Source organism: Apis cerana, linkage group LG11 (genome assembly GCF_029169275.1).
Source record: "Apis cerana isolate GH-2021 linkage group LG11, AcerK_1.0, whole genome shotgun sequence".
In the NCBI taxonomy this organism is placed as follows: Eukaryota; Metazoa; Arthropoda; class Insecta; order Hymenoptera; family Apidae; genus Apis; species Apis cerana.
The window spans coordinates 12,571,770-12,583,843 of record NC_083862.1 but is presented as its reverse complement, the minus strand read 5'-3'; the positions used below and the strand labels follow the sequence as shown (position 1 = coordinate 12,583,843).

Here is a 12,074-nt window from a genome sequence, read left to right as displayed (position 1 = left end):
TCAACAAACGGAGAACGAAGATGAAACGCGCACAGAATCGTTCTTTTTTTTCATGGAGGAGGCGAATTATCCGAGCAGGTTCGCCATTTTATTCGAGGAAACGCTCGAAAAATAGTAGAAAATGCTCTTTTTACTTGGTTCTACTTTTTTCTTTCATTATCGCTGTAAATGTGATCATCTTATTAGATTATCACTGCAAATTGAATTACTCGTAGACGAATTTACAACACGAGACTTTGTATTTCAGAGCGTATCAAGTATATACGAGTGAAAAAACTGTTGTAACCTCTGAATCGCCTTTCGTGACGACGTCGATTGTCAAAGTAGTTTCAAGGTAATCGTGATTTCTTGCGCAACGCAGTAAATTTGAAAAGCCATCATTGTTTAAAAATTTTATGCCTCGACAAGTGATCCATCCCTGTCAAGATATACCCGTAAAATTTCGATCGATTCGATTATACTTTCCAATTCGTCGATCGATATTTTTCGAGTTTACCGTAATATTAATTAAATTTAACGTTTCTTCCTCGACACGTTTTTACACGTTATCCTGATCATTCAGACACGTTGAAATTCAACTTCATCCGTGTTATTATTTTGGGAAGACGAAAAAAAAATAGATTGGGATAAATAAGAAAAAAGAATCATTGGGAATTTCCAGGAATACGAAGCCGATTTCAAAATACGAGAAATCGTGTAATAATAGTTACGAGGCGTTCGTTTGATCGTATATCTTGTTATATTCAAGAGAAAATGTCGTGAAAAGCGGCACGATCACGCATCTCCAATGAAAAATTTCCCGTGGCATAATGAAATATATATTTATATCCCGTACATGACTGGACGAGGCGTATAATCTAAACAGACGCGCGAAGAATTCCATCTTCGAGGCTTCCTTGACATGGATAAAAAAAGGACGTTCATTTTTAAACGATGCTCAATAAACGAAGGAAATTCTAATTTTATTCCCAGCTATTTGGAAAATAAATGGAGAATCGGAGGATTCCAGGATGGAATCGATACGAGTGGTAATCTCGTTTAATTTCCATCCATTTCGTCCTCTCTCTTCTGGACAAAACTTTCAACAAATTCTGTTCTGCGTATTATTGTACGGAGAATAACCGTAGAAAATTGCGTCTAAAATTGTTCTCGTCGTTAATTAATCTTCTTTCGATCGAATTTCTACGGTGTCGAATATTTAACGATGGAAAATGATGCGCAATTGTTTTCTCTGATTAGAACGAGATAAATCGATCGATCGAAAGCGTTTCGACGAATTTTTCACGCGGTAAGCATTGTTTCAGAAAGGATTAAAGTAAAAGCGGAAAATTTTAGTTTATTTTTTAGAGAGATGCAGATTAATATTCGAATCATCGTTTTCCGTGTACAATCTGAAGGTTGTTTAAAATTATTTCTTGGAGAAAACTTGGATCGTTTCATATCACGATGGAGAGGAAAAAATCTAAACAAGATAAAGATCAAGATAAATCCACTGAATAACATATCGAGATGTTCCAAGATTAACCTCCTCCGAAAGGACCTCTCGATGAAGCCAACTAAGCTATCTCTTCTCTCCCTATCTTCTCCATTCGATCAATTCGGATCCACCGAACGAACCTTCCCAAATCCGTGAACGATTCCAATTATCCACCATTTTGCCTCTTCTTCTAGCAAACTGTACATACCGATATAAATTCCGAACGTTGAAAATTAATTTACCGACAATCTCATGGTAGAGAAGGGATTAATCATCGGTCGTGGAAAAGAAAAAAGAAAGGAAGAAAAGACAGCACGAATCAATGAATAATCTCGAAAGGGAAAATAAATAAATAAACTGTTTTCCCTGCAGACAAGAGCCGGGCATATCGATCTCCGGAGAGGCGAAGATCGGCCTGCATGAGGGTTTCGAGTGGGGCTTCAGGGCCGTAACCACGGGGCTCGACGCTACCTGCCACGACCTTGACCTAGGGGGTTCCTCTCGCGCCGGCGTCGCATCCTCGCCCTCCCCTTTTCTCTCTGTCCACCTTCTTGCACGAGAACTCCCCCTCCCCAAACCGAGAAACCTCCGTTCTCCATCCACTTTCTCCTCCTTTTATTTACATTTTCCTAAATTTTCGAATTCCTACCGAATTAATTTAATTTATCCACGATTCTCTCTGGCAACGCGAATATCCACTTCCTTTCCTTCTTTCTCCTTCATTCTCCTCTCTTTTTCTTCCTGTGCGCTCGTTTCGCTTACATTTCCCCCCTTGGAATCGAATTAAGTATCCAGAATTATCATCCATCGTGTTATCAAGCTGATGCTCGTTCTTCTTTCCATCCCTGTGCTCCTCCTCGTCGGCGAAATTCCGTCGGTTTACCTCGTTGGCCACCGAAGGACCTTCAATTTCGTGTCGTCGGCTCGAGTTTTATCGATTCCTTTCTCTCCTTTTTTTCTTTATTTCCGTCCTATTTGTTTCCATCCTAATTTCGCCCCATTTATTAAAACTTGTCCACGATTCGTACAATTTTGTACAATTTCCAACGAGAAAGAGAGGCAGCTCCTATTATTTCCCCTCCTCTTAATACTTTTATGATTAATAAGAAAAGTTCAGTCGTATAATTAACAAGACAAGTTTTTCTTCTTCTTCTTACAAAGTCTTCGGGCTAAAGCCCTCTCTCTCCACCCATGCTCTTGTCCCAATCTCGATAGTCGAAGCAATTTTGCACGGATTAGGTCGAAGATACAGCAACGATCCATACTTATTCGATATTAAAACTAACTCAACTAGATATACTAGTATAAAATATATTTAACGAACCCAACTCGTAGCCAGCCCGAAGAACAATAAATCCTAAAGATCATCCCCTTTGGAGCATAAATCCATCGATCACAATAATTGGACGATAATTCGATTAACCGCGATCGCCCTCTCCCTCCTTTCGAAGGGGTCCCTCTTCCTCTGGACCCCTCCCTCCCTCGCCACGAGGAGATACGAGGGATACACACGGTCGTCGTCCGTCCATCCCCACCGGCGTAGGCAACCCCCTCCCCCTGGCACGCCGCACGCCTCGGCCGTCCTCACGAGCGGAACCCCAGTCGCGGTCCGAACTTCCCCGAGGAGAGAGACCGAGGAACCTCCCCTCCTCCTCTGGTGGTTCACAACCTGGACAACTGGGAGAGGCGAGAACGATCGTGCCGTGACGCGGGTTGGCCATGAGACCGTCCTTCGAGCCATGCAGGTGGGTTGAAAACCAGGGGGATCGTCTGCGGTTTCAGGGAGGGTTTGTTGTCGTTGCTGGCTCGGCGTCGTTTCGATAGGAATATGTGTGCGTGTGTAGATTGGGGAGATTGGTTTATAGGGGGATCAGTGAGAATAAAGAGGATTCTTCTCGGTAATTAATTATTCGGTTTATGCAAATTTATATCTCGATGTAACGTGGAATAACAAGATTGGAGAGTTTATAGTTTCGATATTTTTGCATAAGTTTGTTAATGGTGTTTTTATTACTCTTTCTTTTCCTTGCAGTTTTTATAAGTTATTTAACGTATTCGATCTAATGTATTCGAGGGTGAACAAAGGGGTGGGTTTACAATCTCGTATTTCTTGGCGAGTTTGCTGGTCTTCGCGTTCCTCGAGTTTGGAAAAGCTTTCATTCGTTGCCGGGAACGTGGCCGGAATTCTGGAAAGATTAGACTAGAAACTATATTCCTTTTAAATTTCCCCAACTCGATTATTTATTATTAAAACTCAATCTGCTCGAGCTTCGCATTTGCATTAACTTTGTTGTTTATCGATCGATCCTTTCCTTCCTCGTTTCAAAATCTCGATCGTTAACGACGTTCTTCCTTTCCCCTTAATTTTTCCCGAACAGGGATTTGATGAATAAGAGGAGGGAGCCGCTTATAATGAGATCCTTCTCCTGCTCTCGTCGACAAACGAGGAAAACAGCGTCGATGCCTTTTCAAAAGCCGCCAGGCGTCAACGATGAGGGGGATAAGTGTGAATGACACTTTTGATCAATTTTTCCTCGTTTTTTCTTCATTTTTATCGTGGGCTTTGACGTGTCGTCGTTCGAATCGAAAGAAAGAAATTTTCAAATTTTCCAATTCGAACGGTTAATTCAGTTAGTCACCCTGTAATGTAAACAACAAACTTTTTACCCCATTTACGGAATTAATAACAGAGGTTTAATCCTTTGAAAATTTCATTCCACCTTTCCGGGAAGAGGAAACTTTTAATAAAGAGGGAGAAAAATCACTCCAATCTCTCTCTCTCGTAACGCTTGCGTTTGAAAAATTATCAATCGCCGATTATCCGATCGAGGAAGGATCCAACGTGGAGGGAAAGCAAGCCCATTTCTTCATCGACCGTGTGTCGTGTCAAGGCTGAACGTGCCAACATCTCCCCAGTCACGGTCACGAACGATTATGGCCTCGCCCTCCAACCACCCGCTTTCCACAAATTTTTAATGGATTGCGCGAATTACATCCCTCCTCCCCTGATTTCAGATCCTTTTTCTTTTCGAGAGGTCGTTGGAAACGGTAATTAGCCTCGGTTGTTTCAGCTTTAAGTTAAGCCTCGAACTAATTTCGAGGGGGGGATGTAATATCTAAGGAGGATTGATAACGCTTTTGGGTACACGATTTTATCGAAAGCGAGAGAATTTGAAGGAGAAAGTTCGGAATAAGGTTGAAAATTTTAGCAATAATTTCTTGATTTTTTGTCGAAATTGATATAAACAAAGTGAATTACTGCACTTTGTAAGCGAACAGAAGTATATGATCGAGGAGACCGTTTAATTTGCGTTGTTCAAACCATGACATGAAATTCGACGCGGAGATTCTCATCTGAAAAGTCAAACTTTTTCCTCGAGATATCCTGTGTACAGTAAAATTCGTTACAATTTTGAACTAATCGCGGCATAATCTTTCTTAAAGCCGGATCGATGATAACTGAAAATGATATTCGATAGTAAGATGCAACAAATTTCTCGATATTCCCACCGGACATTCTTACTGATATATGAACAGGGAATTAAATTTCAGGGATCTCGAATTTAAGAAATTAATTTAAAAAATGGTAATTCAAAAATTCTTCCTTCCATTTAACGTGATTAAATCGGGAAGATAGAAGCAGCAAATACATACATACGTATAGCTTCGCGAAGAAAAATTCTCGTGAATATTGCAAAAATACATTTCTCTCGTATTAATTCGATTCGTGTATTCGTGTTAAGCACGTGGATCGTTACAAAAAAAAAAAATATCGAAGAAAAATTTCCTTGTAGAAAGAAAGAAAGAAAGAAAGAAAACGTCATTCTTCTAAATATTTCCATTATCGATCGCGTTATTTCTTCTCTCTTCTTTCTTTTTTCTAATTCGAATGCTGGTAAAAAAAAATTTCTCCATCTTTCCTGGGCGTAGTGGATCCAGGGATTCCAAGGATTTGTATTTGCATGGTAATAAGGAGTTGAAATATTCAACGAGCCTTCGGACTAATTGCCGGAAAGGTGTCCCATGAATTCTGAAAGGATTCGATAAATATTTAAACGAGTTAATCGAGTTACAGTTTGCGAAAATATGGGAAGAACTTCCATCCTACGTGATTACGAGCTGGTGTGTGTAGTAAAATTCATATTTCCAAGCCTACAGCCTTGTTCTCGCGCACGAAATTGGACGTGAATGGTTACAAAGCTCGTAAAAGAAAAGAAAAGAAAAACTAAGTAGATTCCTCAAGGTTTCGAGGTTTTATGGATATTATAAAAAAGGTCCATAAATGTTTTTAACGCGAGTTTCAACAACCGCTATCCTTGGGGTGCGTATAGCGCGGTTTCAACGAAAATTCAGACGATCTCTAGATCCAACCAACCTTCCGGTTAAAAGGGGAGGGTGTTTCGAGTTACGTTTCGTTTCTTTTTTCTTTTTTTTTCGTCCACAAAAAGAAAAAGTATCGGGCATTTCCTGATCGCGCTCTATCGATCCGCTCTCGCATCGCCTTCCGTTTGACCAGAGGCTTTTTTTACACGAGGCCAGACTAATTATACTCTGTGTGAAACAAATCGCTGGGCACGATAAAAATGCATCGATAAATTTACATTATAATCTCATTAAAATGTCGCCGCTTTGAATCGCGCCGAGTTGTGAATCGCTTATCGTCCAGCGAACTCGAAGAATGCCACGACATCCCTCGAACAATTTTTCCCCCCTCTCTCTCTCTCTCTTTCTCTTCTGTCCCTTTGGAAATTTAAAAAAAAGAAAGGAGAGAAGAGTACTTTCAACGTTCGAATTTGAAAATGTTTCTCGAGTCGGAAACTTTGTACGCGAAGAAAAGGAGAATTCGTTTCATCCCGTGTGAAAATAATTTTTCTCTTCGCCTGAAAGAAACAAATTAAAGAGGATGCACTGGAGACGATAAGAGAGGACGAAACATTTTTCAAAAAAAGGGAAGAAAGGAAATGCTTCGAGATCCTCGATAGTCCCTCGCCATTTGGAAGAAAACAGGGATCGCACGAGTCTTCACTTGTTTCAACTTTGCACTTTTATTATTCCACCGTGATAAATATTAAACTGGTCAACTGTTCCCGACAATTCTCGCGTGAGCCGAACGGCTGCGTCATCGTGTGCGACAAAGAAACGCAGAGAGAGAGAGAGAGAGATTGGTTCTCGTGTTGGTGTAAATACGCCTTAATGAAAATCCGATCGAAGACATTCGATCTCGGGAAATATCATCGAAGTGTCAATATTGGAGATAACGCCTTGTATCGAAATCCTTGGATCTTGATATAACTATCTTATTTATAGTTTTAACCGAAGATGGATATTGAGAGTTTGAAAATTTCGGGTAGATATATAAAATGATAAGAAAAAAGGCTCTTTATTTGCGAAATCTTGGATCTCTTTTCGATTGTTTGATTTGCAATTAAGCAACTGTTTAATTTCTTCTCCGAGCTAGTAAAGTTTCACCCAGGATTAATATAGTCGGCCGGTCAAACATTTGCGATTCATTAGGGAAATCAAGTTTGCAAGAAACTAATCTGGAATCCGAGATCGATAATGATCTGTCGGGAACACGTCCCCTCCATTCCACTTTCTATGATAAATAATACCTCTCTTGTATTCACTTTTGAAGTTATTCTTAGAAGCGAGAAACGTCGAAGGTTGTTTAATGTTATTCCTTATATCTTAGCTTTATTAATCTCCTCGAGCAGGTTTGAAAGAAAGATATTCGTTCTCGAAATTTTTAATTCCCTTCGTTTCGTCCAATATCCTCGAAACTTTTCAACTCGTCGCCAATCTATTGATAATTTGTTAACACGAACGTGCTTCTTAAAGTGTCATTCAAACTTGGACTCAAATTTTGCACATCTTTTGATATTTATTCGTCGTAGTTGTAGATCGAAATCGTTCTTTCATTTTTCCTTGGGTATTATAATAATATAATTTGTAATTTTATTTTTATTTATATCGCAAAGATTTCGAAACTTTCCAACTGTGCAACTGTTTGTAATCAGTTGGATCACCGAAAAGCTACACGCGATTACAATTGACAAAATATACGATAACACTTTTACACACGAGCCTCTCCCTTGCGAATAGTCGATAAACGTATCAAACGTAACGATCATTCCCAACGATAGACGAAACTGTGGTCGAATATCGAGGGAAACCTACACACACACTCACGTGGATCGCGTGGAACTGCTTTCTCTCCGTTTCCATATCTACGATACCTTATTCGTCCAAATTTCCAACCCTCTTGATTTACTATTATCTAAAAAATAAAAAATATTCCATTTTAATTCTCGAGTATCGAAAAAAAAAACTACGATATGTTATTCACCTAAATTTCTAACCCTCTCGAGTTGATTTAATATTTAAAAAATGGAAATTATTTTAATTTTTAATGCCCAAATTTCCAACCCTCTCGAGTTGAATTACTATTATCTAAAAAATAAAAATTATTCGATTTTAATTCTCGAGAAAAGAAATCTACGATACTTTACCTTATTCGTCCAAATTTCAACCCTCTCGAGTTGATTTAATATTATTTAAAAAATAAAAATTATTCGATTTTAATTCTCGAGCATCGAAAAAAGAAATCTACGATACTTTACCTTATTCGTCCAAATTTCAACCCTCTCGAGTTGATTTAATATTATTTAAAAAATAAAAATTATTCGATTTTAATTCTCGAGAAAAGAAATCTACGATACTTTACTTTATTCGTCCAAATTTCAACTCTCTCGAGTTGATTTAATATTTAAAAAATGGAAATTATTTTAATTTTTAATGCCCAAATTTTAACTCGAGTTGATTTAATATTATTTAAAAAATAAAAATTATTCGATTTTAATTCTCGAGAAAAGAAATCTACGATACTTTACTTTATTCGTCCAAATTTCAACCCTCTCGAGTTGATTTAATATTTAAAAAATGGAAATTATTTTAATTTTTAATGTCCAAATTTTAACTCGAGTTGATTTAATATTTAAAAAATGGAAATTATTTTAATTTTTAATGTCCAAATTTCAACCCTCTCGTTGATTTAATATTATCTAAAAAATAAAAATTATTCGATTTTTTCGAGCATCGAAAAAGGAAATCTACGATACTACTTATTCTAAATTTTCAACCCCCTCAAGTTGATTTAATATCACTTTATATTAATATCATTACATTTATGATATTATTAAAAATACAAATGGAAATTATTCGATTTTAATTTTTAATTTTAATTCCAATCAATTGTCGAGCATCGAAGAAAGGGGAAATAATTGGAATAATTTCGTTGATGAGGATAAACGCGTGTACACGTGTACATGCGAATACGAATCTCGATAGAACGAGGGAGGTAAACAAGTTTCATCGATAAACATTCGACGAAACGATGAATAATTAGCTTGTTCGAAGCTGGCCAATCGAATTTTCACGAGGATTGGATTAAAACTCGTCACTCGAGCGGTGGACAACGAGAATACAGGCGCGTAATCCGCCGCAGAGTTATCCAAGCCGATAAGCCGCTTCGCGAAAAAGATTTTCCACGATTAAAATCTCGCTCGTCACGTTACAATATAAATGATAAACTTTTGACGTTACGCTTAATACATAACTTTCCCCGTGGAACCACAATTCCATTCCATTTTTATCCAAGGAGGCTCGATGACAGGATCGATGGACGGAACGGAGGGAAACGTCGTTCTCATCGTGAAATTTCCGGTAACGAGTTTTCGAGCCTGGTGAGAACAAGCGAGACCACGTGACGCGGACGCAACGTTTGCATAATGCGTTCATACACACGTGCACCTGACATAATGCTCGTTATCAGTGGTTGGACTCGGTTATGTCAGAAACAGAGGAGATGCTCGCGTGCTCTGTACACTGTGCTCTCGATGATGCGGCCGATATAATATTCTCCGATAATAAGAAAAAAAAAAAACAAAATTAATTGCAAACGCAATATAATACGTAATAAAATTACGATCCTCCTTCGATCCAATTAATGCTACATCGACGAAGCACGCGTGCTTCCGATTTATTCGTTCGTTCGCTTCAATCATCGTGAGATTAAATATTAAATATAAATTCATATACAAGAAAGTTAGGATTAACGGCGAATGCAAATATAACAAAGATATTATACATCCGTGCCAACTTCGTGTCGATTAAATATTAACCTTCGTTACGATGATGTTTGTCGCAACAAGAACAAGAGTCGTAAAGATTGCATAATCCTATCGATCACGTCTCTATTAATAATTATCGGTTATTATAAAGAGGAAGGAAGCAAGTATATACGTTATGTGCTCGTGTAATATTAAACCGTACCTTGGTGAACAGAAGCCACTGAGAGAGCTGGGCCGATTGTGCCTGAGCGCGGGCGAGCAGAGCAACGAGGTCGTGACGGAAGTTCGCGCGGAGCCTCGTGGCGGGCTTCCCCTGCTCCAAGTATGGCCGAGCGACTCGCCGAGGGGCGAGGCCGATGGACAGGCGCAGGCATTCGTGTTTCCGGATGTCCAGGAGAACGTGAACGACAGCGGCATCGAGTCCATACAGGTGAGGAACGATTCGCGAACATTCGTGTACGTACGTGAATCATTTTGTCTTCATCAACGACGTTGATGGAGAATTTTCATGATTTCAATTTTAAAGTTTCGAGTTGGCAAATTCGAAAATTTGAGACAGTTGAAATTTAATAAACCATCGAGTTGAGAAACCCGATAACGCGCTTCTAAAATTCCAATGATCCGATATCAAGTGAAAATCGGCTAGAATCCGGCAAACAACAATCCCGCGAAGCCGTAGACATTCGCATATACAGTATAAAATTCCAAACTCAAATTCCTCGTCGAATCCTAAAACTTGAATGAGAGAAAAAAATTCCATCTCTGCAATTCTGATTATTATCGTTTATTTGAAATCGAGGCGCTTATGGTGCGTTTTTCCCGAAAAAAAGGCATCGCCCTCGCCGTGCGGCGCGGCGAGCACGAGTCCAGCAGCCACGCCTCAACAGTCGCGACGCGCCAGCCTGCTCCATCCGGACCACGCTCGGCTGCAGTTGCACCATTTGCACCACAATCACCACAATTCCGGGGTTAAGAATCCACCGACACCGGACAGGGCGTCCATCGACGAGGAGCCCCCTCTCCCGCCCAGCCCTTCGAGTTCGACAACGAGCAGCATCCGCTCCATGCCCAGCTCAGCGAACGCCCAAATGCACTCGCAGGACAGGAGGCGTAGCAGCAGGTGATATTTCTCTCTCTTCTTTTTCTTGCTCAAAAAGTGTTGTTGGAAAAAGATATATATTTTCTTTTTATGGGATTGGATACGATACGATTAGGATTACGACACGTTCGTGATGATGTCACTTTTCTTTCTTTCTTTTTTAGGTTAATTAACGTTGCTTTCGTTCACGAAAACGGTAAACGCCGGTCTGAATTTTATCATTTTTGTCGCGATAAAGGGGCTAGATAACCGGTGTCCCTTCCTCGTCCGAAATGTACATACAGCTGACCTTAATACACGTAATCCCCCGCAATATCCTGCACGAATTTCCAAATACACACCCACCGTGTTCATCCTCGACATTTCAAGTAATTCAAGCCACCTACCTGGATACGGAAATGGATGCAAAGGGCTGCCACTTGGAACGGTTTAAACGCCGGGGAAATTAAAAACGAACGTACAGAATGAAATTTAATATCAATTTTCACATTTTCCTGCGCGCGGGTCGATATCAAACGCGTCACGCAATTTTTACTCGCTCCTCCACGCATTTACGTTTCATACTCGTATTCGACTTTCGTTTTCACATACCTTGGGTTAAGATAAGATGATATCGACGATCGGTTTTCCTGTACGAGAGACGGAAGAGAGGAGGAGGAGAAACGTGTCTGTTCCCGATCCGTGAAATTACCACGGGCTCTGGAAATAATCCCCCGGGCTGATACGGTCTGACGTCGATCTTGACTCGTGTCAAGGCGCGACCCTGGCACCATGCAAATACGGCCACACACACACCACACACTCACGTTTACTCTCTCCTTTTTCATTTATGCATCTCGAGATATTAATCGCGCCCCTGGTGATCCGGGGCAAACGATTTCCTTTCACGGAAACCATCCACCTTTCAAACGAGAAGCGAAATTCTTCGGATCCGAGAATTCGTATTTTCCAGGATCTTTAAGATTTTAGTAAAGTGAATCGGATGCACGATCGTGATTCAAGAAAAATCGGACGGATAATCGGTCTTTCCGCCGATTCTTCTCGCGTCCGGGTCGGATTCTCGTTGAGATTGATTCATCTTCCAAATCTTTGATGCGACTTTTCTGTAAGATTCAACTGATTTCCTAAGCCGTGACACTTTTCGCGCGCCATATTGCGAAATGGAAACTCTTTAGAGCGCTCGCCGCGGCTCTTCTTGAAAACGAAAGAACGATGATGGCGCCACGAGCGGCACGTAATTCAATCAAACTGGATAACATCGAATTAACTTGTCCTTCTCGAGTTGAAACGATACAAGTTATGAAATATAGTTCTAGTAAGTTTTCGTTTCATCATCCAGCTTCTTCATAGTTACCTCTACAGTTCAATT

At 39.9% G+C, this 12,074-nt stretch overlaps 1 protein-coding gene across 1 annotated transcript in view; it reads left to right on the top strand.

The window, feature by feature from the left end:
- The first annotated feature begins 3,076 nt into the window (after positions 1-3,076).
- Positions 3,077-12,074, top strand: part of LOC107995070 (palmitoyltransferase ZDHHC5-A) — a 13,024-nt gene continuing 4,026 nt past the window's right edge. Inside the window, exons 1-3 of the mRNA XM_017052309.3 lie at positions 3,077-3,222; positions 9,821-10,036; positions 10,437-10,726. Coding sequence (XP_016907798.2) covers positions 3,217-3,222; positions 9,821-10,036; positions 10,437-10,726 — 512 coding nt within the window. The 5' untranslated portion in view covers positions 3,077-3,216. The remainder of the gene's footprint in view (positions 3,223-9,820; positions 10,037-10,436; positions 10,727-12,074) is intronic.